This window comes from Cinclus cinclus, chromosome 18 (assembly GCF_963662255.1).
Source record: "Cinclus cinclus chromosome 18, bCinCin1.1, whole genome shotgun sequence".
Classification (NCBI taxonomy): domain Eukaryota; kingdom Metazoa; phylum Chordata; class Aves; order Passeriformes; family Cinclidae; genus Cinclus; species Cinclus cinclus.
This window is the reverse complement of record NC_085063.1, coordinates 8,261,081-8,287,144: the sequence shown is the minus strand read 5'-3', so window position 1 is coordinate 8,287,144 and position 26,064 is coordinate 8,261,081. Positions and strand designations below refer to the sequence as shown.

The 26,064-nt window shown below is 60.3% G+C and overlaps 3 protein-coding genes across 3 annotated transcripts; all 3 read left to right on the top strand.

Moving 5' to 3' along the window:
* Positions 1-528: 528 nt before the first annotated feature.
* Positions 529-7,461, top strand: XKR7 (XK related 7). The gene is made up of 3 exons (XM_062505181.1): positions 529-953; positions 6,231-6,430; positions 6,509-7,461. Exons 1-3 carry the CDS (start codon positions 529-531, stop codon positions 7,459-7,461), a joined length of 1,578 nt encoding a protein of 525 aa, XP_062361165.1.
* Positions 7,462-11,287: 3,826 nt separating this feature from the next.
* Positions 11,288-14,771, top strand: CCM2L (CCM2 like scaffold protein). The gene is made up of 10 exons (XM_062505146.1): positions 11,288-11,317; positions 11,579-11,746; positions 12,048-12,131; positions 12,230-12,413; positions 12,761-13,212; positions 13,294-13,429; positions 13,551-13,614; positions 13,820-13,967; positions 14,153-14,291; positions 14,491-14,771. Exons 1-10 carry the CDS (start codon positions 11,288-11,290, stop codon positions 14,769-14,771), a joined length of 1,686 nt encoding a protein of 561 aa, XP_062361130.1.
* Positions 14,772-16,392: 1,621 nt separating this feature from the next.
* HCK (HCK proto-oncogene, Src family tyrosine kinase) lies at positions 16,393-25,002 on the top strand. The gene is made up of 13 exons (XM_062505101.1): positions 16,393-16,481; positions 17,903-18,032; positions 18,431-18,473; positions 18,745-18,844; positions 18,993-19,091; positions 19,233-19,336; positions 19,762-19,911; positions 20,192-20,344; positions 20,664-20,846; positions 21,289-21,365; positions 23,720-23,873; positions 24,098-24,229; positions 24,798-25,002. The coding sequence occupies exons 2-13, from the start codon at positions 17,904-17,906 to the stop codon at positions 24,998-25,000; spliced, it is 1,527 nt and encodes a 508-aa protein (XP_062361085.1). The 5' UTR covers positions 16,393-16,481; position 17,903; the 3' UTR covers positions 25,001-25,002.
* Positions 25,003-26,064: the final 1,062 nt, after the last annotated feature.

Genomic DNA, 26,064 nt, shown 5'->3' with positions numbered 1-26,064 from the left:
CTCCACCCGGACCTCGGCCCAAGCCTGGATCCACGGGCAGAATCTTGCCTGGGCTGAGCCTCGGGGTTGGGGGAGCTGCGGGGCTACCCAGGAGCTTCCCGGGAAGCTCCAGTACTCGGGCTCGGAAGGAGTGGTCGGACAGCACGGACAACGTGGTTCCGCCGGGACGGGGCGGGGCGGGGCGGGGTGCACCGTGCGGGGCCCGGCGGGTCCGGGCGGTCCTTGCCGGCGGGGACCCGGGGGTGGGTGGGGGCCGGCCGGGGGAGGGGCCGGTTGCCCTTCCCAGAGCGGGGCGGCGCCCAGCAGCACCGAGCGCTCCTCCGGGACCCCGCGGCGCCGGCGGGGGGGACTCTGCCCCTTCCGGCGGGGGAGCGGCGGGACCCGCCGGGGGCTCCCGGCGCCGGGCGGGGGGGAGCCGGTGTCGGCGGGCGCGGGGCGAGGCCGGCGGGGGCGGGCGCTGCCGGGGCGGGCTCCATCCCTCCGGAAGTCTCTCCCGCTCCCTCCTTTCTCCTCCTTTCCCCCGACAACATGGCCGCGAAGTCGGACGGCGGCGGCGGCGGCCCGGCCGTGCTGCTAGAGAGCCCCGAGGGCGGCGGCGGGCGGCGGGAGGCGGGCGCGGAGCCGCCGGCGCGGCGGTACCGGCTGCGGGACGGGTGCTGGGTGTTCTGCGCGCTCCTCGTCTGCTTCGCGGACGGTGCCTCGGACCTGTGGCTGGCGGCCCATTACTACGTGCGGGGGCAGCGGTGGTGGTTCGGGCTGACGCTGCTGTTCGTGCTGCTGCCCTCGCTCGTGGTGCAGATGCTCAGCCTCAGGTGGTTCGTCTACGACTTCGCCGCCAGCACCAAGGACAGCGGCGGCGGCACCAAGGACAGCGGCCCCCGCGGCTGCTGCCGCCTCTGCGTCTGGCTGCTGCAGGGCCTGATCCACCTGCTGCAGCTGGGGCAGGTCTGGAGGTAAGGGGGTACCTGGGGCGTGGGGGTGCCTAGGAGGTGGGGGTACAGCGGGGATGGGGCGGCTGCAGGGCCTGATTCACCTGCTGCAGCTGGGGCAGGTCTGGCTGTATGGGAAGGTATGGGAATACAGGGGCATGGGGGTATTGGGGGGATAGGGGTGCTGGAGGGGTGGGGATGCTTCTGGGCTTGACACACCTGCTGCAGCTGGGGCAGGTCTGCAGGTACGAGGGTACCTGGGGCTGAGGGTATGGAGGGCTGGGATGGGGCTGCTGCAGGGCCTGATCCACCTGCTGCAACTTGGGCAGGTCAGTAGGTACAGGGGGCACATGGGGGTCATGGAGCCAGGCGGGGCCTGGAGGGAGCGGCACAGTGCAGCAGGGACATGGGTGGGGATAACAGCATGGAGACTTCAGGAGGGATTGGCAGGGCATGGGGGAAGTGGGTTGGGATAGAGAGGTTGAGCAGGGGCCCAGGCATTTGGGGGAGGCACAAGGATCAGTCTCTTCGCAGCCCCAGAAAGATAGGGGGTGGAGAAGAGCCCCAGCTGTGGGCAGGGTTGGTGTGGGTAGGAGCTGTGGGTGTGGGTGAAGAGCTGCAGCCCAGCTCGGTGCCACAGCCCTACCATCCCTGCTGCCAGGTAGTGCTGGGCCTGTTGAAGACCTGCCTGGCCATGGTAGTGTGGTCCTGGGGGTGTGAGGTGATTAAGCTGGGCCCTGAACACCTCGAGGCTCTTGTGCTGATCTCGCTGTATTTGTGGGGTGGTGGGCAAGGAGGTACTAGTGGTTCCCAGCCTGTCCAGGCTCTGCTGCTGCCCCATCGCAGTCCTGGGGACAGGCTGGTGGTGTGGGCAGGGCAAGCAGCAGACACGCTGGGCAGCTCAAGGCCCTTCATCCACCTCTCTGCAGACCCCCATCATCTGCAGATGCACAAGGTGATGATTTTTTGGCTCCTTCCTCGGCTGTGCTGCAGACCCAGCCCCACGCCCTCCCATCTCCAACCCCACGTGCTGGGGAAGAGCAGGGCTCTGGCATCGAGCAGCTCTCGAGGAGCTGGTGCCGGGAGGGCAGACAAAGGCAAATTCCCGGAACAATGCGTGGAGCCGGCAACACTCCCGGCTCGGGTTTCCATCCTGTCTCTCCTCCTGAGTGCTGTAGTAGAAGCTCTTTGCTTGTTCCCTGTTGGTGTCCGCATGTTCATTCCTCTACTGCTCCTTCTGGGATGCTCTGGGGTGTTTAACTTTGTTTGACAGTGCGGTGTGTGCCATGCTCAGCACACCTGCCAGCACACTTGCCCTCCCCGATCCCCCTGACAACGGGGGCACTCTCAGCGTATTCTGGCTGCTGGATAGGTGCAAAACAATGGGTGAAAAACCTGCTTCAGTGTGTGAGGGGAGCCGGTGAGGGAGAGGACAGGAGCTCACTGTCCCTGCCTGCAGCTGGCCTGAGCCCGACACACCTGATCCCAGCCCAAGCTGGAGCTGAGCCGCAGCCAGGGGCTTTGCTCCTGGGGATGTCAGTCCCGCTCTTGGATCGGCTGCACCATGGAGACTCCTAAGCCAATTAAAGCGGTAACTCTCAGCACTCACCCTCCAGGACATGTTGGTCTCAAGCAGCAGCTGAGGCTCTTTCTAATCTCTGGATTTGGGATTAGTTCGGGTGACCAGTTAAATGCAGTTTGTTAAACCCATTAGCGGGGTTGGATCCGGTGCAGGAGGATGTGGCAGTTAGAGAAGTATTGGATAAAGGCTGCAGGTGAAAGGATTTTCCCTGATCAGAGCACTGTGCCCCTTGCCAGACTTCTCCCCCTTCCTGATTTACCTGCATCCTCCCTCACCTCTGCAGATCTCACTTCTACCAACCTCAACGCACAGCCCCAAGCCCCTCCAGTGATAAAGCCCCCCCAATCCCAAAAAAGAAAACTGATTCCCACCTGCAAAAGCAGCTCTTAGCACTAGCTCTGTGGTTTTCCCTAATTAGAGCTTTTGAAGTTAGTTGTCATTGGTATGTTCATGGTGCACATGCACAAACTCCACCACAGGCAGTCTCTGGAGATGCCACCGGTGGCATGACCATGTGCATGTGTAAGCAGCAGCAGCATGGGCCTGACCCCAGCTGGTCCCACACCACCACCATGCTTGTGGGCCATGCTTGGATGGTTTTGCAGCTCAGGAATTGTTATCCACTCACAAAGTCCCCAGCTTCTTCACCAAAGCAGCTCTGCAGGGCAGGGATGCTGCTCATGCCAGTGTGCTCTTGCCCAGAAATGTGTCAGTGTCCCCTGCCACTTCTGTGGGCTGGCAGCTGGTCAGGGTGTGCTGCAGGTCCTATTGGGCTGGGGACAGCCCTATCTGTGCCTGTGGTAGCCCAGGGTCATACACAGTTTGGCTGCCCAGGGTCACTTGGGGCAAGACCTGTGGTTCCCTCTCTTCCTGAAAGCCTCCATCAGCATGTGTACCCCCATCCTCTGCTGGCTTGGGAGCCCAGTGCCACCCCTCAGTCCTGGTGCCAGTCTGGTAGCAGTCCAGAAGGGCAAGGACATCCTGGGCAGGCTCATGAGGGGTGGCAGAGCTGAGACCTGCAGGTTTCCCCACCACTCTGTTCCCTAGAGCTTTGCTCTGTCTGTGTGGGTGCAGGAGCCCTCCCAGCCCTGAGAGCACCCAGATTTGAGGTGTCAACTTGTCCTGCTGCAGGACCCAGTGCTGAGGTCCCTACCTGTCCCTGGTGCAAAGGACAAGGGGTTTATAGGTCAAGACCAAGCCTTTCCTTGAGCACAGGTGCCCTCAGGTACTCCCATCTGCCCTGAGTAGCCAGCACATCTTGGGGTGTGGGGCTGGTGGCACACAGTGAGTGTGGTGACATGGGCACATGTGCAGCTCTCACTGATGACCTGACTTGATAGGATGTGTAAGGGATTAAAACGGTTGTAACAGAGAAGCAATTTTCTCCTTGTTTAAATATGGGATTAAGGGATGAGATTGCAAATTATCTTCTAGGAAAATCACACTTCTTATTGCTCACTCTGGGACCAGAGGGTCCCTCATTCTTTTCCATTTGAGGATGATGATTAGTGGATTTGTTTGTAACCAGTGTTAGGTTTTTCTCCTTGTTAATTTTTTCCAACACCTGAAAACTGGGCTCAGTAGTTGGGATTTGGGGGCAAACAGTGGCACTGGTGACAAATCCAGCTGTAGTGGGGCTCTGACAAAACCAGTGCCCACCTAAGCCACCACCTTTCTGCTGCAGGGTTTTATTGCAATACATAGGAGGGAGCAATTAGCCCTGAGAGCTCTCGCTGTCGGTTTCTGCCTCATCATCAGTTTTTTTGAAAATTAAATGATTTTTTTTCAAGTGATTGATTCTGTGTTTCCCGTGCAGCTGCCGCGGCGCAGGGCTGGGGAGCGCCCGCCGTGCTGGCAGCGCCGGGATCGCTCACTGGGCTGAAACACCACGGGATGATCAAATGCAGAACAAATAAGAATCAACATTTCATTCGGGCGAGTTGATGGGAGATGAAATCTCATTTTAATGAGACCTATGGAGTTGGCGGGCAGAGGGATAATTGTGCCCTTGCTGAAAGCTAGGGAGGCTGCGGGTCACTTGTTGTACAGTGCAGGACTCAGGGCTGGGGCTCTCTAGTGGGTGTGCAGGGGCTGCTTTGTGCCGTGGACAGTGGGATTGCTGGTGAGCCAAATTACCAAGACTAATTACAGGGACAGGATGAGGTCATCAGCTCCCAAGCCTGGTTCATGCATGGGCACCCTGGGACAGCAGTGACACCCGGCAGCAGCCAGGGCTCTACATTGCTTCCCTTGTCGTTTCCCCCTGTGCTGTCCCTTCCACCCCTGGCTGCCCACTGGTTTGCTCCTCACCTGGGAGCATGGTCCTTCATGCCCCTTCTGAGGGGCAGTGGCCATGGTGGTGCCATAATGGCAGCACTGGCCTGACTGCCACGAGCAGGTGGCACTGGGATGCATATCTGTGCCAGGAGCCAGGAGCCAGGTGGCCACAGCCTCTCCACACCCCGAGGAGTGAGGGACAGGCTGCAGCAAAGGCTAAAATTAGGGGCTGGCCTGGAGGTGGAGGTTAAAACGTCACTGACACCAGCACAGGGAAGCCGGCAAGGGCTGGGAGCAGGGCTGGAAGGGCAGAGCAGATGGCAGCAGGGTGTCCTGAGGGCTCGGTGGCCCCAGCTGATGGCCCTCACTGTGCTTTCCAGGCTGTGCAGCCCCGGGGGTGGGAGCACTCTGCTGTCCCTGCAGCGGGAGCAGGGCTGGCTCCTGCCTCCTCCTGCTGACGGATGAGCTGAAAGTGCTGTGATCAGGCTTTCTCCCATGCTCTGGGCTGATGGAGTTGTCTGGCAGCACATTCTGGAGCTGATGGAGAAACCGTTGCTCTGCCAGAGGATTTTATTCACTGAGAGGAATCTGTGGCCTGACACCCTCCTGCTGCACCTGTTTTCCTCCTCATCCGGCTCCCTTCTCCTTGCCAGCAGAGCTCTGGCCGTGGTGCAGGCAGGGCTGCCCGGGGAAGCCCTGCCTGGCCAGCCCTGTGTCCCCTCCTGTGGTGCCAGATCTGGCCCGGTGCCGTGGGGAGGGTCCCTGGTGGCGGTGACTCAGCCGGGCGTGCGTCGGTGCCACGCACACCTCCACTGACCCCCGGCCGATGACCAGATGGCCAGGGCCAGCGTGTGGCTGCGTCCACAGCCCTGCCAAGAGCTCAGGCAACACCGGCATGAGCGCCGGGAGCTTCCTGCGGGCAGCACGGCACAACCAGCTGGTTCTTCCATCCTGGCCGGGGCAGGAGGAAGCAGGGTGGGCTGTGTGCCAGCTGGGACCAAAATATCCCTTTTGAGAAGTAGGCGGATGTGGTGCTGGCTTGGGGCAGCCTGAATCCATGGGTGGCTGGAAAGTGGAGCTGTGGATGGGATCCCCGGCTGGGGGAATCTGGACCCTGAGTGGGTGGTTAAGGATTGGGGTGATGGGTGAGTAGGCACTGTAAGGCTGGGTGTGCAGAGGGGTGATGGCCCAGAACACTGCGGTGCTGAGCTGGTTTTGCATAAGCTGCCCCTTCCCAAATTGGAGCCCTGGGTTGGGACAGGATGTGTTCATCATTGCTGCTGCCCTGCAGTTCCTGGCACCCCTGGCCTAGGGGGCTTTCCATGATCCCAAATCAGCAAGAACAGGTTGGCAGTGGTCAAAGGACATTCCTGGTGCAGGCAGAGTGGGGTGAGCTCACCTGGCAGTGTGGGCTCACCTCACCCTTCCCCTGCCTCGTGCAGGTACCTCCGCACGCTGTACCTGGGGCTGCAGAGCCGGTGGCAGGCCGAGCACCGCCGCCGCCACTTCTACTGGCGGATGATGTTCGAGAGCGCGGACATCAGCATGCTGCGGCTGCTGGAGGCCTTCCTCAAGAGCGCTCCCCAGCTCGTGCTGCAGCTCAGCATCATGGTGCAGCAGAACAGCATCGAGCCGCTGCAGGGTAAGGGACAGCGCTTGCAGGGGACAGGGTGGCGGGAGGTCTCTGGCTTCTGCGGGCTCTCATGACCACTCCCCGCAGGACTCTCAGCCTCAGCCTCGCTGGTCTCGCTGGCCTGGATGATCGCGTCCTACCAGAAGGTGCTGCGGGACTCGCGGGAGGACAAGATGCCCATGTCCTACAAGGGTGCCGTGGTGCAGATCCTCTGGCACCTCTTCACCATCGCTGCTCGTGCCATCGCCTTTGCTCTCTTCGCCTCCGTGTTCCAGCTCTACTTCGGCATCTTCATCGTCACCCACTGGTGCATCATGACCTTCTGGATCATCCAGGGCGAGACAGATTTCTGCATGTCCAAATGGGAGGAGATCATCTACAACATGGTGGTGGGCATCATCTACATCTTCTGCTGGTTCAACGTCAAGGAGGGACGGAGCCGCTACCGCATGTGCATCTACTACATCATCACGCTGTCAGAGAACGCCGCCCTCACCATCCTCTGGTTCCTGTACTACGACCGCAAGACCACCTCCGACTTCAACGCCTTAATCCTCGTCTGCGTGGTTAGCTCCAGCTTCGCACTCGGCATCTTCTTCATGTTCATCTACTACTGCCTCTTGCACCCCAACGGCCCCATCTTCAGCCACCACTCCGTGGGCTGCATCTTCCGGCAGGAGCCACCCCCAGTGCCGGGGTCCCCCGTGGAAGCCGTCACCAGCCCCCCGCGCTCGCTGCCGCGGACTACAGGGGGGGAGCGGGACGGGGCGCCAGGGGAGCGGGACAGCTGCGTGCCCGTCTTCCAGGTGAGACCCTGTGCCCCGCCGGCGCCGGCCGCCCGCGCCCCGCGGACAGAGGGGCCCGTCATCCGCATTGACCTGCCCAGGAAGAAGTACCCGGCCTGGGATGCCCACTTCATCGACAGGCGCCTGCGGAAGACCATCCTGGCGCTGGAGTACGCGTCGCCCACCACCCCTCGCCTGCAGTACCGCACCCCCGGCGCCCCGCAGGAGGTGCTGGAGTACGAGACCACCGTGTAGGTTGCGGGGTGTGAGGCTGCGGCGAGAGCCCCGGTGCCACCCAGGCCACCCTGTGTCTCCGCAGCTGTTTGCCTTCCTTTAAGTTTGCCGGCGCTGCCGTGTCGCCATGCCAAGCATCCCGTGGGCGGTGGCCGGGGATGTCTCTTGGTGCTATCCCCTCCCCGCGCTGCCTTCCCGCAGCCCAGACCTGTCCCACCCGATGGCGGCTGCCCGCACGCCCTCTAGGGCTCGTCCTTGCCAAAATACCTCACCGGTGCCTGAGCCCAGGCGGTGGGTGCTGTGGCCCATATCAGTGGTGCCGGATGGGGACAGGGGGCACCCTGGGATAGGAGCTGTCAGCTTCCAGGGGCACGGTGGGGCACGGTGGGACACGGCGGGCAGCGCACGGGAACGCAGGTGCCTGTGCCACGGCAGAGCCGTGGGGATGGATCATGGCTGCCCTGGGGTGTGCATGGGGCTCGTGATCCCCAGGGAGGAGAGGCAGGAACAGCCAGGGGCCATCCAGTCCCTCACCCATGTCTCGCACTTCTCCCACACTCTGCCACACCAACCCTAAGTGAGCCCCTTCATATCCATCCTCAGTCTCCCCGGCTCAGGGTTGAGCCGTGTCCCCAACTCCATGGGGTTTTCAATATCCTGTGGGGTGTAAACCCTGGCCTGCGGGGTCCCTTGTGGGTGGGCAAGGACCTTGCATGCCTGGTTCTGAGCTGGGTCCCCAGCTATGGCCAGGATGGCTGCACCCCATCCTCCCCCCAGTCCCCACAGGAACTGCTTCATCTCATTGTTTTCACCTGAATTGGTGACATTTGTTGTGACATTTTCTACCTCCGCTGGGGCCGGGGGTGGCAGGGCCTGGCTGGCACCACTGAGGGGTATGTGCGGGGCCGCCGGCGTTCCCCGGATTGCCCAAAGTGGGATTCACCCCCGGCCATTCTCCTCTCCTGGGCTGGCATCCCTTCCCACCCGGGAGCATTTCCATTCACTCCATCAGCATCACCCCCCTCCAGCTCCCCAGTATAAACCTGAGCTGGGACCCTGCCTCCCCTGACCTCACCCTGTGTCCCCTCTGCCTCTCCCCTGCCTGTCCCCAGTCCCTGCCTGGCCTGCCCCTCTCTGCTCCTGCTTCCCCAGAGGAATCAGGCTGCTTGGGCTCCAGGTTTGAATGTGTCTCTGGTCCTGCCCCGATCTGCTGGCCCCCACCGAGGGGCTGTGCTGAATGTACCCTGTGGCCCCCAGGCTGGGACTGTCCGGGGGGGTTGTGTGCATGTGTGTGTGTGCATGTGTGTGTGTGTGTGTGTGTGTGTGTGTGTGTTTGTGTGTGCAGGGACTGGCAAGGGTTTGCAGGGCAGGGGAGCTGCTGGACCCCCCAGCCTTGTGCTGCCCCAGCCCCTTGTCCCCTGCACCCATGGCCCCTGTGCCTTCCCTGCATCCCTTGTGGCCCCGCCATGGCTCCACAGGGTTCTGGCCTCTGGCTCCCCAGAGCCACAGTGCCAAGCCCTGCTCAGGCTGGGGAGCGTGGGCAGCACTGAGAGCCCCTCTGTGCCATGGGGCACTGTGCGAGACACTAGAGGACAGGAGGAGTGGGATGGGAGAACTGCACCTGGGAACGATTGGGATGTGGGGTCCCTGAGGGCCAGTGTGGGTGCCCAGCCCTGTGACACGGCTGGGGTAGGTGGATGTATGGTGGCGGTGGCATCACATTGCTTTTGTTTCCCATTTCTTGATAGCCGGGGTGACAACAGGCTGGGCTGGCCATCGTTGGGTTCACTGGTGCTAACTGGTGCTAACTGAAAGCCTTGGAAATCCTTTAGGAGGCGGGTGCAGAGCATGGCTGGGGCTGGGCAGTGGGCTGGGCCCCTGCCAACTGCGCCCCCCCTTTACTGCTGTCACGGGCAGCCCCCGGTGGTGTGTGCTGGTCGTGCTGGGACAGCCCTGGTGTGGGGCGGCTGTGGGGCAGGGTCTCTTTTCCTCAGGGAAGGTGAGGGGTAGCAGCCAGGGGTCCCAGGCTGGTCTGGGAGCTCACTGCTGCAGGCATCAAGCAGTGTCTCCACAGACCCTGAACGGTGCCCAGGTGGTGGCAGTTCCTCCTTGGGTCCGGCTCATGGAGGATCTGGGGATGGGCCACGTGGGGACTGTGTACCAGCACGGGGCAGCTCCCCTGGGCTGCCCCTGTCCACCCCAGGGCAGAGATGCCATTTGGGCTTGCCCTTCATGCCAGGGTTTGTGTGGGGACCCCAGGGCCACGCTGGTGGGTCAGAGGGACACTTTTCTATGCACTCAAGCCACGGTACCCTCAGCCCTGGGCTGCTCTGGGCAGAGGAATCTGGCCACGTGTGGGGTTTGGAGGGAGCCCTCAGTCTCACTCCTACCCCAGGCCACCCCCCTGCCCTCCACCCAGCCTGTGCCACAGTGGCAGCCAAACCCAGTGCCCTGTTCCCCCTGCCTACTGGGATAACAGCACCTGCCCACTGGGATGACAAGGGGACGCAACCGGGGGCCAGGATGGGCACAGCTCATGGGGTGCTCGAGATCCTACTGGGCATGAGGGGGTCCTGGTCCCTTGGGATGTCACCAGGGGTGGCAGCAGGGCTGCTCCAGCTTCAGGGAGTGAGAGAAATTTGTTCTGGCAGGGGCTGCCGTGGGGCCTCAGCCACATCCCTGAACCCCCCAGCTCTGGGACCCGGCGGCTGCTGTCACGTACTGTAAATACTCTGTGTGCCACCTTCTTCTCTGGGACCCTCGGCGCAGGCGGGGGTGAGCGGGAGGCCGGGGTCCGTCCCGAGACTTTTTTGTATACCACAAACTTTTTGTATATTTTTAATTTTGCTGCAACATGAGATATTAAATTCATTTCAATAAGCCCTGCCTGTGGAATCCTGTCCTTGTCGGGCACCTCCAGTTCACAGCTGGGGCTCCAAAGCAAGGCAGGATGATGCTTCTCTGTCCCGGACTGCTCAGGAACATCATTAACAGAGCAGGATGGCTGTAGCAGCGCTGCCTGCCTGGTAGCCCTGGCCATTGCCAGAGGCCCTGGCGTGGTGGCCGGCAGGGAAGGGGTGCAGAGGCAGGATGCAGCGTCTCGGGGAGGAAGCTGCCGGACATGGCAATGCCGGGCCAACCTCCTCCCTGCCGGAGGCCCCAATCCCCGGCCAACCCCCAGACCCACGGTGGGTTTGGATCCCATGGGCAGCTGTGGGGAAGGGGTGCTGGATGCAGCGGTGTGGGCTCCTGCCAGTGCTGTTCCCAGTGCCAGGGCCCCGTGTGAACAGGACAGGATGTGGGCAGCAAAGTCTGGGAGCCCCCAGGACTGCCCTATGAGGACGGGGTTGATGTGGGGTCATAGGGAAGTAGAATCAGCCCCAGCCCCAGGAAAGAGCCCTGCAGTGAAGGCCAGGGGTGCTCCATAGCAGAGTCCTGCAGGAACCACCAGCACCTGCTCTGGCCCCAGCACCTGCTCCAGTCCCATCTCAGCGCATTTCAACCCCAGTCTGCCCAAATCCCGGCCCCAATCTCTGTATAACTGTCAACCCCAGCAGCAGCATCAGTCCAAGTCACTGCTCCAGTTCCATCTCAGCCAACTTCAGCCCCCGCTTCTGCCCCAGTAACAGCTCAGCTCCTATCCCAATCCGAGTCCCAGAACCAGAGCCAGTCCAGTCTCAGTCCCAGTCTCAGGGCCAGCCCAGCCCAGCCCAGCTTAGCCTAGTCCCAGCACCCCCCAGGAGAGGCAGGAACTCACGTCCCAGCTATCCTGGTGGAGTTTCCGACACAGGAAAGCGCCGCGGCGCCGAGCGGGGCAGTGGGGGTGGCCGCAGCACCGCGTCCTGCTATGGACGGCGAGGCCAAGAAGGGGAAGAAGGTGCGTGGGGCTGGGGCTGGTGTCTGGGGGGCTGGCAGGAGGGTGGGAGAGGGTGAGGTGGACAGGTTTGAGAGGCTCCGCACCTCTCTCACAGCACAGTCGGGAAAAGTGGAGCCACACAAATAGTGCGAAGAGCCAGCAGAGAGGTGCTCAGCTATTGCCCCCCCTCCTACCCAGGTGCTGGGTGCCACGGACCCCGTGTGTAGGGGCCAGGGTTGGGTGCCCGGTGCTGACCCATCCCTGTGCCCGTTCCCCTGCCAGGGTTTCGTGTCGCCCATCAAGCGGCTGGTTTTCCCGAAGGCTGCGCGGAGGGCAGCGCCCCGCAGCAGCGTCTATCGGCGCCCGCTGCACTCCGTGCCCCTCTACCCTCCCGACTACCTGATCGACCCCCAGATCCTGCTGCACGACTACGTGGAGAAGGAAGTGAAGGTAAAGGGATCCCCAAAAGTGCCCAGGGTCACTGCTTGCTTGGGGTGGGGATATGAGACCACCACCCCATGCTGAGAACCACACACACAGTGGCCAGAAGGCTTCTAGTCCCCTCCCTGCCCAGGCAAACACCCAGGGAGGAGGAGGGGGCGCTGGCGGTGCAGGGAGGACCCCCTAACTGCAGGGTCTCCCAGAACCCCAGGGAGATGTGTCCTGGCCTTGGGGCCATGGGTGGGAGGGAGGGTGCACGCCCCAGCCTCCCCATGCTGCCCGGGGCTTCCTCCCCCCCCCCCCCCCCCAGTTTTTAGGTCATCTGACATGGGTGACATCCTCCCTGAACCCCTCCAGCCGGGATGAGGTGCTGCAGCTGCTGGACACGGCCAGGGTAAGAGGGGTCTCCACTTCCCAGAGGGTACCTCACACATCCGGATGCCCCATGCACCCACAGCCCCCCCCCCCCCCCCCCGCACTCTGTCCATGCAGCAGCTGAAGGAGCTGCCGCTGCAGACGACGCCAGAGCAGGATAGCATCCTCAGCCTCTCGGCACGCTGCCTCCTGCTCACCTGGCGCGACAACGAGGAACTGATCCTGCGAATCCCCACACACGAGATCGCAGCGGCCTCCTACCTGCGGGACGATGCCCTGCACCTCCTCATCCTCAAAACCGGTGCGGGGGTCCGGCCGGGGGACACCAGCCGAGACACAGACGGCTCCGAGTGGCGGGGGTCCCCTGGGCAGAAGGGGCTGGAGCACGGAGGGTGATGGGTGTCAGAGTCTAACAGGGTGGCAAAATCCCGCGTTTACCTTGTCTCGGGGTGTCCCATCCTCCACCACATCCAGAGTCCCGGAGGGGTGTCTTCAATCCACTGGGGCTCCCACACCCCCATCCCATACCCCCACCCCTCTGCATCCCACTGGGTGGTGGGACAGGGAGGCCAGGGCAGGGGCTGGAGACCAGGCAGGGTGGGCACCGCAGCCCCCTGCCCTGACGCCCTGTCTGTCCCCACCCCCCAGGCCTGGGAGTAGACCCGGTCCCCGCCGGGGCGCACCCCGAGGCGACCCCGGTCGGTTTGCCGGAGGCGTTTCCCGCAGAGAAGCGCGCGGGGGGCTCATGGCCAGAGGGCCGGCTCGGGGGCCCGATGGAACGGCGGCACACGATCTGCAGCCTGGACTGGCGGGCGGCGCGGGGCGGGCAGGAGGGCCGGCAGGGCGGCAGCCTGGAGCGGCGGCGGGGCGGCAGCTGGGAGCGGCGGCAGCGCGGGCGGCCCTCGGGCAGCTGGGAGCGGCGGCAGCCGTGCGGCGGCAGCTGGGAGCGGCGGCGGGCCGGCACCGCCGGCGGCAGCTGGGAGCGCGGCACCGGCTTCGGCAGCTGGGAGCGGCGGCACGCCGGCAGCAACCCCCTGGACCCTCAGGAGCCCTGCCCTGACGCTTACTCCAACCTCATTATCCTCGCCGTGCCAAACAGGGTGAGCGGTCCCGCCGTGTGCCACCCACCGCCCGCTCGCTCGCCCGCCGGCACTCATGGTCCTCCTCCATTCCCGCTGCAGGATGCTGGTGAGGAGTCCTGTGCACTCATCTGCCAGGTGTTCCAGATCATCTACGGCGACCAGAGCATCGAGTGCGTGGATCGCGCCGGGTATCACTACACCTCCACGCCCACACGGCCCTGGCTCTCCAGCAGGAGTGAGTGGCTGTGGACAGGAGTGGGAATATCAAGTGCAGTGTCACGGGGCTGACGGGTGGGGGTACATGGACACATGGTGGGTGTTATCTCTGCTGTGAGGTCTCAGCTCTCCCTCCCCAGGTGAGAGCTGCCGCACAGATGGGACATACGGCTACGATGCTGACTACAGCTGCTGCAGCTCCTTGTGAGTCTGGCTCCCCCAGTGCGCCCTTGGATTGGGATGGGTGGGATCTCCCTGACCCTGGGTGGGTGTCCCTGCCCTTGGGTGGGTGCCAGTCCCCACTGCAGTGATGCCCCAGTCCTACCTGCTGGTGGGTGCTGTGCATTGGGTGGGGGGCAGCTGGGTACATGAAGGGTACAGGGACCCACTAACCTACGTTCTCCCACAGCAATGGTTCCCACGAGACTTTTGAAGCATATTACAGTGGCACCTCCTCGCCCTCCTTCCACCACTCCCACCACAGCCTGGCCACCGCTTGCAGTGGCAGTGACCAGAGCGGGGCAGGGCTGGAGCAGCTGCAGGACTACATGGTGACGGTGAGGGCACAGGGATGGACACAGGGACAAGCAGCAGGCCAGCACTGCCAGCAGCTGGGCAGGGGCAGCAGACAGGTCTGGGCTCCCTAGGGGTGCCAGAGAGCAGCAGTGGGACACAGGGTGGGGGGCTGGGGGCTGTGTGCTGCTGGTGTCCGCAAGCCCAACCCATCCCTGTGTCATCACAGCTGCGCAACAAGTTGTCACCACAGGAGATCCAGCAGTTTGCTGTCCTGCTCCGTGAGTACCGGCTGGGCACGCCGGTGCAGGAATACTGCACTGAGCTCCTGTGCCTCTACGGGGACCGAAGGAAGTTCCTCCTCCTGGGTGAGTGTCTGCAGCCAACCCGTGTCACCGTTGTCACCCTGGTCATGTCTGTGCATCCCCTGGGGACATGGTGCTGGTGCTGGGTGTGCTTGAGGGGATGTCAGGACCCCGTTACTTACTGGGGGCAGGATGGGATGAACCCAGCACCCCAGTGCTGCCCACCTGGGCAGCCTCCCCAGGCTTATGGTGCCTATGACAGGAATGAGGCCCTTCATCCCTGACCAAGACATCGGGTACTTTGAGACCTTCCTGGAGAGCATCGGGATCCGGGAGGGCGGGATCCTCACTGACAGCTTTGGCCGCATCAAGCGCAGCATGAGCAACACGTCGGCCTCGGCTGTGCGCAGCTACGACAGCTGGTCCCTGCGCTCTGAGTCTGAGTCCTTCAACCGCATGATCACGGACATCACCCACGACATCGAGGCGCTGGCACGGGATGAGGAGGAGGAGGACGAGGAGGAAGAGGACAACTACTTGTGAGCCAGTGCCAAAACTCAGCTCTCACCTCCCTGCTCGCTGATGTGGTGCTGCACCTCCAGGACCAGACTCAGCAGGTGCCCAGCTCTGCCCCGGAACCAGAGGGAGTGAATTTGTCACTGTGGGAGGGGACAGGCCTCTGCACTGCCCTGTCAGATCTTGTCAAGGCTGTTGGAATCATAAGGCAGCCATAGGTGTGGGGGAAACACACGTGCTGTAATTTCTGCAGTAATTTCAATTAAATGGTGGGGCTGAGAGCAGAGCAGGTTCTTCCCTGGGGAGAGGCCCTGTCACAGTGCAGGGGTGAGCTGGGGCAGGGGGCTGCTGGGCTGGGTTGGGCACCTACCCACTGCAGTGTCACATGGAGGTCACCACCACTATCAGGGTGCAACCGGCTGTTCCTAGCTGGCTCTAGGGGATGCTCAGAGCAATGGCGGGAGAGGGGGGGGGGGAGGGCAGGGGTGATGGTCAGCAAGAGTGTGCAAGGAGAGAAAAGGGCTGGTAGCCGCAGCTGGCCCGCTGCTGCCTGCGACGCCTGTGCGACACTCGTCCGGCCGCGGGCTGCGGGTGTTTCACAAAAGGAAGTTCCTGTCCCGGGACCCGGCTTCCTGCAGTCCCACCCTGCAGCCCCCCCGCCACCGAGGGACAGGGCCATGCTCCCCGCCGCCCGGTGGACCTCAGCTGATGTTCCCTGGCCACCGTCCCCGAGCCGATTCCCCCTGGCCACTGTACCAGTGTCCCACGGCTGCTGGCCCTTGGCTGATGGCCCCGAGCCAACATTCCCTGGCCCAACGTCCTTGGGTGGGGATTACGGGATGGCGCTGCAACCCCAGGGTGATGTGTGGGCAGCAGACGCTGGGGCTACCAGAGCAACTTATTTTTTCTACAAAAAAATTTACATATGCAAACCGTCATGAGGAGAGACGCTCTTGTACCCTGGCTGCTTCCTCTGAACCCAAGCATGGTCAGGGTCACACAGAGCCATGAGTCCCCTTGCTGATGCTGCCTCCATCCCGAATTCAGGTGTTGTCTGGGCAGTCCAGAGGAAAGGATGGAACTGCGGGGCTGGGTAGGGCGCCGAGAGGAGCTTTGGCACAGAAATACCAGGGCCAGCAGGGACACCACAAAGCCCAGGGATACCCGGACCTCTCTGAGCTGTGCTTCACAAAGACAGTCCCATGCGCCACACTGTGTCCTGGACCCCCTCATGTCCTGCACCCCACCACGGATGCTCAAAGCTTTCTTTTCTCCTTCCTGGGGACAGAGACCCAGGCTGACGTCGTGTCCTGTGCTCTCCGCCCTCCAAGGTCCTGCACCAGGCGAGGAAACCTCTGGGGTGCGGGACCCAAACCCCTCTGGGGTCTCGGGGGCAGCAGATGGACACACGGGCTCTGGCACCCGTCGGGGGTTCCCTAAGGGCAGTGGGGTCACGCAGGGCTGGGATGTCCTTGCGGGTGCGGGTCTTGGGGTGGTTGTCTCCCATCCCAGCCCGGCATCGGCCGCACCCGCCCCGTCGGAGTCGGGGGCGTGGCCATACCGGGAGGGGCGTGGCCATACCGGGAGGGGCGTGGCCATACCGGGAGGGGCGTGGCCGTACCGGGCAGGCGGCGGGAGAGCAGCTGGGCAGAGCGGACGGCGGCGGCAGCTCGGGCTCCGCGACGGGGGCTGGGAGAGGAACCGGCGGCGGGGACGTGCCCCAGGACGGCAGGAAAGGTGAGAGCTGCGGGATCGGAACCGTGCGCGGAGCCCCGAGAGCGGCGAGGGAGCCCCGCAGCCAGTTCCGGGCAGCCCGGTGGGTCCGACCCCGCGCTCGGAGCGGCGGACCCTGAGTGACCGGGATGAGGCGATGGCTGGGAGTCTCACGGGTCCCTGGGCAGCCCAAGCTGGGCACAGTGTAGCCCCGACGAGGGGGTCCCTGCTGGTGGCTCTGCAGGGGCTGTCGGGGACCGAAGGCACGGGGCAGTAGGGCCAGGGGGCTGCGGGCAGCCTTGCTCCTGGAACGAAGGGCACCCTCATCCAACCTGGTCCTCATGACTGACGACACCGCATGAGCCCTGGGACATGGCTCTCAGGGGTGGGACACATCAGGAATGCCAGCTATGCCACAGGAGCCAGTGGGAATGACCCTTGGACCGCCCGAGGTGTTTGTGCTTTGTCGGGCTGGATGCGCTGAGGAACAGCAAATACCTGCAGTGATGATGATGTGAGCCACGTCTGAGTTTAAGCTGGGCACCATGTGGGTTTGCCAGGGTGGCTCTGGCACAGTCCCCAACCTGTGCCCAGGGTGTCCCCAGGGTCATGAGCTGTCGTGGCTGCCACCGCTGCTCCTGCTCTGCCCTCGGGAGCAAGGCTGGCCCAGGCTTTGGCAAGCAGGGAAAGACAAGGAGTGACTATGGGGTGTCTTGGAGGTGACAGCGATGTCCCTCAAGAGCTGTGCTGTGCACATCGAGGGTTCAGCCTAGAGCTTCCTCCTTCACTGTCACCACCAGCACCTTCTCCTTTCTCTGCGCCCAGGTCTCCCTGGCCAAGGGAAGTACATTTGCAAGGGGTTTACCACTCTTGCTGCTTCTTGCAGCTTTTTTCCCATTAAGTCTCTTGGGGTGCTGGAGAAAGTTGATCATTTGTCTTTGCCCTGGACTGGCTGTTTGGGGCAGCTCCTACCCAGAAAAGAGCAGGGAACCACAGTGTGGAGAAGTGACCTGTGGTGATGGGGGGCCCATGGGCACCAGGGGTGCTGTGTGGGAACCCCCAAACTGCAATAAAGCTTACCATGATCAGGGCCCCTCTTTGCAGAAAATGCTGCGTGTGACTCTCTGCTGCCATGGTGCCCAGTGTCTGCACACTGTCCTGCATCTCAGGAGGGTTGGGAAGCTGCTCCATGGCTGTTGCTGTTGTCTCCCCAAACTTTGCCTTCTATGACATCTTCAGGAGATCCCTTTTCCTCTGGTGTGTCACTGGGCACCCCAGTATCCTGAAGCTGTGGGAGAAACAAAGCTTTTTCTGTCACAGCAGAGCACCTGAGTGGAAACTGGGGCCCCATGCTGGGTAGCTGATGGGAACAGGGTTAGACTGGGGTTTGGAGCGGGGCTTTCACCTCTGTCGCAATGGCCTTACTTCCCCTTCTTTGGCTGCAGCATGGGCTGTGTGAGGTCAAAGGAAGCTGGTGTCCAAGACAAGATGAAAAAAACTGATCCTGACCCGGATCCTGGCCCCACCATCCTGCAGGGTCACTATGTGAGGGACCCCACAGCCACCAACAAGAGAGTGAGTGATGAGGGATTTCAGAGCTGAGCTGTCACAGGGGGCTCAGCCCCTCTCCTCAGCAGTGCCAGCAGCACTGAGAGTGGAGCCAGCTGAGGGCACTGGCAGTGCCCATGCACCGGGGCAGGGACTTGGCTATGGGGTGGGAGTTCAGGTCACAGAGATACAAAGCACAGAGTGGACCGGATGGGAATCCTGGAATTATGGAGAAAGGGAGAGAAAAAGGAAGATGTTGGGAGGTGGTGGAGATGATGGTGCTGGGTGGGTTGTCGTGTCAGGTGGTGCTGGTGCTGACCCTTGGGTGCCCTGCTCTTGCCATTGGTATTTGGGCCAAGATTGCCTGTAGGAAATGGGTCTCTGCCACCTGTGATGTCACTCAGTGGTTTTGTTGCACTTTCCAGAACAATAATGTCCCCAGCATGGCTGTGCCCCTGCCCGAGGATGGTAGGTACAAGGGGGCTGCAAGTGGGTGAAGGGGGATGGAGTGTGTGGGGGCAGCATGGCTGGATCCTCTCTGACTAAGGGTGAACACTGCCAGTCCTGGTGGGATGGGAGCTCTGGGCTCCCCTGAAGGGCCAGATGTGACCCAATGAAGAGGGAGGTGCTGGGTACTATGGGGGTCCTGGCCAATGTCCTGGCCAATGCTCATGGCAGGAGTGGCCGGGCACCCCATCCCAGCATGGGGAGGGGTCTCCAGGGAGCTCCCTCACTGTAGGCTTGGGGGACAGTGTGGTGTTGGCACTCTACGACTACGAGGCGATGAATGCTGGGGACCTCAGCTTCCAGAAGGGAGAGCGGATGAAGGTGCTGGAGAAGTAAGTGCTGCTTGCAGACCCCTCTCCAGGGTCTCCTGATGGCTTGTGTGGCCCTGTTGTTTTTTTTTTTCCTGGAATTTGCCCTGGAGGAGCTGCTGGTGCCCAGGTCCAGGTGCTGTGAGCCAACTCAATGCCACTTCTGTCACAGGTCAGGGGAATGGTGGCAAGCACTGTCGTTGGTGACAGGACGTGAAGGCTTCATCCCCAGCAACTATGTTGCCCAAGTCAACTCACTGGAGACAGAGGAGTGAGTCCATCCTTGAGTGCCAGATCCTGGCCTCATGCTGTCCCACACTTCCCCACTGCTCCTCTCCCCGCTCCTGCCTCATATCCTGCCCCCCGTCCTGCCCCACACCAGCATTCCTTGGTTCATTTGGTTCCACTGCAGGTGGTTTTTCAAGGATGTCAGCCGGAAAGATGCAGAGCGGCAGCTCCTTGGCCCTGGGAACATGATTGGGTCCTTCATGATAAGGGAGAGCGAGACAACGAAAGGTGTGGAGAGGTGTCCATAGCACAGCCGTGGGGAACATCTGCCCAAAGGGGTTCCCTCATCCACTTTTGCCTGGAAGAGGAGCTCCCTCTCCAGCTCCCTCTCCAGTCCTGGGGATCTGCTGTGTTGCAGGGAGGAACTGGGGTCCATGCTCTCTCTGGAAGTGCCCCTGCAATACCCTGTGGTGCTGCGACATGTCCAAACACCACGGCAGAAATGGGGGATGTGTCCCTTTGAGGCTGCTTTGGGTGTTTAGGGTGCAGGCGTAGCTGGTCTGGGGTTGAAGGGGTACAGTGGGATGTACAGTGGGATGGATGCTGCTGGCTCTGCTGGGCGATGGCTCTGTGCATGCCAGGAGCACCGGGATGGCCAGGAGCAGCAGGAATGTGTTCCTGTGGGAGGTGCCAGCTCATCCCTACCTCCCCAGGCTCTTACTCGCTCTCGGTGCGGGATGGGGACGAGCTGCGGGGCGGGGCAGTGAAGCATTACAAGATCCGGACTCTGGACAGCGGTGGCTTCTACATCTCCCCACGAAATAACTTCAACACACTGAAGGAGCTGGTCCAGCACTACAGGGGTGAGCCCTGGGATGCCCAGCCCCCCTTCCCAAATGGAGCTTTGTCCTGAGGGCATGCGGAGGCTGAGGAGCTCCTGCCCATCACCCCTAGGCTCCTGCTGCGGCTCTGACTGCAACATCCAGTGACTTCCAGACCTTCCCCTATTGCCATGGCTGGCCTGCTGCCTGTCACAGCTGTGGTGCTGGTGTCCCTGAACACCCACGGTGGCCAGAACTCCCCCTTGAAGCACAGTGTGGCTAGTGAGACAGGCTGGATGATGGCTGTGGATGCTCCCCTTAGGTCAGAGCGATGGTCTGTGCCAGAAGCTCACCCATCCCTGCCGTGTACCCAAACCACAGAAGCCCTGGGAGAAGGATGCCTGGGAGATCCCTCGGGAGTCACTGAGTCTGGAGAGGAAGCTGGGAGCTGGGCAGTTCGGAGAAGTGTGGATGGGTGAGAGTGAGGGGGAGGTGGCTGGGAGGATGGTGATGGTGCTGGTGAAGGAGGAAGGGTGAGTGATGAGAGAGAAGGTAGAGGGATGGTGGGGTGGAAGAGACAGGGAGGGAGTGACCTGAGGGAGAGAAGCAGGGGGACATGGAGGTGACCCTGCCTTAGTGCAAGGGCTGGTTGGGGCTGGGCATGTGGGGGCAGCCCTGGGCTGTGTGTTGTCTCCAACCTTCCCACAGCAGCTCCGTCTGCAGGACTGGGACTTTGGCTCCAAAGCCCAGTGCTCCCAGGGCAGTGTGGGAATGATCTGTTGTGCTATCCCCAGCCACCTACAACAAGCACACCAAGGTGGCGGTGAAGACCATGAAGCCGGGCAGCATGTCTGTGGAAGCCTTCCTGGAGGAGGCAAACCTGATGAAGACACTGCAGCACGACAAGCTGGTGAAGCTGCATGCAGTGGTCACCAGGGAGGAGCCCATCTTCATCATCACTGAATTCATGGAGAAAGGTGCAATATGCATCCCTGAGTGAAGTCTGTGGGCCAGGCCAAGTGGCAGCACTCAGATTCCCTGGGATGGTGCAGGATCAATCCCTTCCACATCCCCAGGCTTGGCTGTGGGCTCTACACCAGCTCCCAGGACTCTGGGAGCAGTTCTGGCTCCTGCCACAGCATGTCAGTGCTCTGGTGGTGCTGGAGAGGGGATGTGGTGACAGCACTGGGAGAGGAGGGATGCCTAAGAGGGAACAGATGAGTGCAAGCACTCTGCAAGGCAGGAGGGAGCCTGCAGAGATGCTCCCTCCTCGGCCGGACCCATGGGAATGGGATAGGGTATCAAGTGTGTTTCCAGAGTCCCCTTGTCCTGCTTGGCTCTTTGGGACCCTGTGCCACCCTAAGGGTGGGTGCAGGCTCCAGCTAAACCATCAGCCCTGGCACCGTTCCCTGTCTGCAGGGAGCTTGCTGGATTTCCTGAAGACCGATGAGGGGAACAAGCTGCCGCTCCCAAAGCTGATCGACTTCTCTGCCCAGGTGAGGAAGGAGCAGACCTTCCCTACCTCTGAGTGCCCCTTGTCCCCCTGAAAAGGGTGAGTGAGGACTCTGGGAACTTACCTGGGGCTTGTGCAGGGCCAGCCAGAAGCCTGGTCTGAACAGTGCTGAGGGTGCAGTGAGGTTTTCCTGCAGGCAGCCACTGCCTGCTCACCATCCCCATCCTGCTGACCTCGCAGGAGCAGGGGTATGTGAAAGGAGAAGTGACAGCTTCCTCCTCACCATGCTGATATCTACAGCACTCAGCCAGCCCACTTACACCTGAGCAGTGCACAGCAGAGCTGCACAGATCCAGGAGAGGACTGGCTATTGATTTCTTGACTGCTATGTCTGCCATGGTTCCTGTAGCCCTCGCAGCCCATGGGCCCACTGTGCTTTGTGGAGAAAGTGGGGATGAGGATGGGGCTTGTTTCCACAGCTCACATTTGCACAGTCCCTTCTCTGGGACCTGTTGGTGCTGGTTGGTGTGGCCCAACCAAGCCCAGGGCAATGTTATTAATTTCTATAATTGGTAGCTATTGATACTGGTAACTAAAATTTCTAATTTGCTGCTGCTGTAACAGTTGCCTGCAAACCTTACCTGAAAACTTGGCCAAAGCCCCCACAGACACTCATTCCATCCCCAGCACTACTTCAGGACAGCGCCTCAGTGGTGTGAAGCCCTGTGGGTTTAACAGGAATCCTGCAGTATGTTCCTGTGTGCTCCCAATGCCTGAGAGGTTAAGTCAGGCACGGTTCCCAGTGTTCTGGCGGGAGCATAGCAGGCTGTGTTGCCCCAGGGGAATGCCTACGGAAGGGCTGTGGTTCAATAAAGTCACCAGAGGGCTGTCACGGGCAGGGGAAGGCAGCTGGAGAGGCAGGAGGACTCAGCGATAATTATTTCAGGGATATTTTCAGGACCTGATTTTGAGTATAGTGGAATGAACTGTTAAACACCTCACTCCATGTGCAACCACTGAGTCTCTGCTGTTTCTCCACTGCCCCTTGGTGAGGACTGAACCCAGAGACCCTTCGTTCTGAGCTCAAATATTTCATAGAGGCACCTGAGCAATAGGAAAGCCAGGATGGGAGCCCAGATCCTGTGGGCTTAGACCAAGTTACTGGCTGCTTGAGCTGGCTGTGCTGGGGTCTGTGGATCAGCTGCGCACTCCTGCACACCATCTGTTCTCAGCAAGCTGGCCTGTGCCAACCCCAGCTCAGTCCATGGCTCCGAGGGGCTGCTCGGAGAAGCTCTGGGGAGCAAAGGCTGAAGGGCTGTCACAGGCGGCAGCAGCCTGGCCCTTGTGCTGGGGCTGAGTCACTGCGGGCAGAAATGCATCTGTGGTCATGGAAATGATCCTTCCGCTCTTGCGCTGCCTGGTTACTTCTGTATTTAGTGGGGAGAGCTCTGTGAGAGCTGTACCTCACCCAGGCCAGCTTGTGTGAGTGTGATAAGGTCAGGAGGGTCTTTCCTGTGACTGCTCCAGCCCCTTTGCACTCTGGATTCAGGTCCCATCCAGGCATGGGGTATCAGTACAGCTTTGGGGTTTGGTTGTGCACGCACCGAGTCACCTCTACCTGATCAGGGCTGAGACCTGCACACAGCACTGAATGCAGAGACTTCAGAAGACAGAGTGGTGAGAGGGGGATGTCAGGGGCCAGCACATCCATCCTCTCTGCAGGCAGAGGTGACTCTTCAGAAATAGTCTGGAAGAACTCAGGCATCTTCCGCTATGTGTTTCTGCCCCTGCTAAGGAAGCTCAAAGCTGACCTTTGCTGTGGCAATTACAGTGAGCCATTGTAGGTGTATTTGGAGACTGGGCTCACATCTTTCCTGAGCAGAGAATGATTTGCTCCTCCTTCACATCCTCATGGCTGTGGATGAAGCAGTTACACCTTGCCCAGAGTGTCACAGACACTCTCTGGTGATCACATGAGCTCCCCAGTGTCAGTTCTCACCACTTTTCTCACACAGCAGCTTAACGGTGTCATGTTGGCCTGTCATGTTGGCCTGGTCACCCAAAACCCAACCTCTTCTGCAAGGGATTTCCTGCTTGGAGAGCAGTTTCCATGCAAGAAAGTCACAGAATGGTTTGGGTTGGAAGGAGCCTTAAAGATTATCTCATTCCAACCCCTTGCCATGGGCAGGTACACTTTCCACTAGACCAGGTTGCTCCAAGCCCTGTCCAGCCTGACCTTGAACACTTCTAGAGATGGGACATCCATCTCCTGCTAAGGCTCAGCCTCCTTTCACCCTTTTCTGAGTGCAGGCCAGAAGCAGTTGACTTCTTTGGTGCTGAGGAGGTGTGTGTTATTTCAAGCAGCCTGTTTGCATTTGCCTTGTTCCCCTGTGGCAGATTGCAGAAGGAATGGCTTTTATTGAGAAGAGGAACTACATCCACAGAGACCTGAGAGCCGCCAACATCCTGGTGTCAGCAGTGCTGGTGTGCAAGATTGCAGACTTTGGGCTGGCCAGGGTCATCGAGGACACCGAGTACACGGCCCGGGAAGGTGTTGGGGGTGAAAGGCTGGGGGGATTCCCTTAGAGCCACTTGCCACCATGGTGGCCCCGACCCCGGGAGGGATGTGCTGGGTAGATGGGCAGAGGAAAGCTCCTCTTATTTGCATCACTTCACTTGTTCCTCTTCTGTTTGTTTCTTGTACCCCATCTTTCATCACCCATTTCTCAGCAGCTGGAGTTGAGCTCATGTTTCCCATTGGATCTCTTTGTCCAGGTGCCAAGTTTCCCATTAAATGGACTGCACCAGAAGCCATCAACTATGGATCTTTCACTATAAAATCTGATGTCTGGTCCTTTGGGATCCTCCTGACTGAAATCATTACCTATGGACGCATCCCCTACCCAGGTAAGGAGGTAAAATGCCTCCTCTAATCTGGTTCCAAAAAACCCATTCCACCTTCTGGGCCCCATGCATGTGACCTGAGCTTCTCCAGCTCCATGGGAAAACTCTGTAAATCCTTATCATTAGGGACCATCCTGCATATTATACTAATTATTATTTTGGTACCTCTCTTCAATGGGAAATTACTCTGTAAATGCTACCACAAGTGGATCATGAAGGATCTGGGGTGGCATAAAGGGCTGTTCTGAGGAGCAGCTCTGCCCCACACTGACCTGTTTTCATTGGAAGCAATGGCTCATCACAGACTCACCACATGTAGATTTTAATTTATATAAAGTGATTATAAAACCCATCTGACCTGGGACACAAAACTCCATCCTATAATAACCCAGCAGCTCCTTGCTCACGTTTTGCTGACAAGGAACAGCAGTTTCCCCTTCCCAGCCCCTCTAACCATTTTTTCCTTCCTGGAGACATCGCCCAAAGGGAAAGAAGTTTTGGGTTTGGGGATTTTATGACTTTTAAAGAAACCAGTGATAAACCAGGTGATGTTGACCTGTTGTTTTCCCAGGGATGTCGAGTGCAGAGGTGATAAGGGCATTGGAGCATGGGTACCGGATGCCCCGCATGGCTAACTGCCCTGAGGAGCTGTACGACATCATGATGAGGTGCTGGAAGATCAGACCTGAGGATCGTCCCACTTTTGAGTACATACAAAGTGTTTTGGAGGATTTCTTTACTGCAACAGAGAGCCAGTACCAGCAGCAGCCGTAGAATGGGATGATTGGGCTAGACACTGCCAGCTCTTCCTGTTTCACCTGTGCCCTGCTTCCCCTGCCAGCCTGGCCCAGGAACCACAGCCTTCCTGGACTGGATGGGCTGGAGGAAGTGCATGATGGAGGGAGAAGACACATGGCTGTACCTTGTGCCTTTCCCAGGAGCCTGAGCATCCATGGGGCAGTGGCTCCAGGGAGGCTGGACAGTGAATGCTTAGACCCCAGGATGATGGACAGGGATAGGGTCAGGCCTGCTTTTGCTGCAAGGAAAAACCCAGATCAGTATTTTTTCAATACTTCTGAGATCTTTTCATGTCGTTTTGCAGATGTAGGTGCTTTAGTGTTCAGGCCTTGGCGAAATGCCGTGCAGTGCCTGTGCTCCCTGTGTGATTGACCCCAGGGGAATTCCCATGGGGCGTGCTGTAGTGCAGCCCATGGGCTTATCATCAGCACAGTATCCTGGGGTTTGGATGTGGAGTGTCATGAACACATGTCCTCCTCTCTCCCTCCTGGATTTCCTTCCCTAGTATTTTCATGGCATCTCCTGAGCAGAGTGCAGGTTTTGTGAGGCTGTGCTGTGGGGGCAGATGGCATAGACAGAGCTTTTCCAGGCCATTCCTGCATGGCTCTCCCTCCACTTGCCTTGGGAGGAACCTCTGGAACCCAAAGCCATAGCAAAAGGAGTCCTCTCTTCTGTGGCAAAACTCACTGGCAGGATTTGTTGTCTGCTGGGGAGTTTGCAGGGTCAGCAAGGACCAGGTGCTCCCCGCACACTCACTTTATGTTATTATTTTTAGTATTTCATGATGTTATTTGGGGGAAAGTAGTAAACAGTATTTTTTTAAGACAGCCGTGTACCTCCTACAGCAGTGAGACTGGGGCGTATGATTATATTTTTGATACCAAGAGGCAAACGCCGTCGCTTCTGCTTTGTGATTTTTTTTTTTTTTTAATCAATAAAATATTTATCAACCTTTTCTCTCCTGGCCGCTCCTGCTGCTCCACAGCCCGGGCGGGGGAGATGCGGATGGGGCAAAGCTGGGGCTCGTAGCGCCCCTCGGA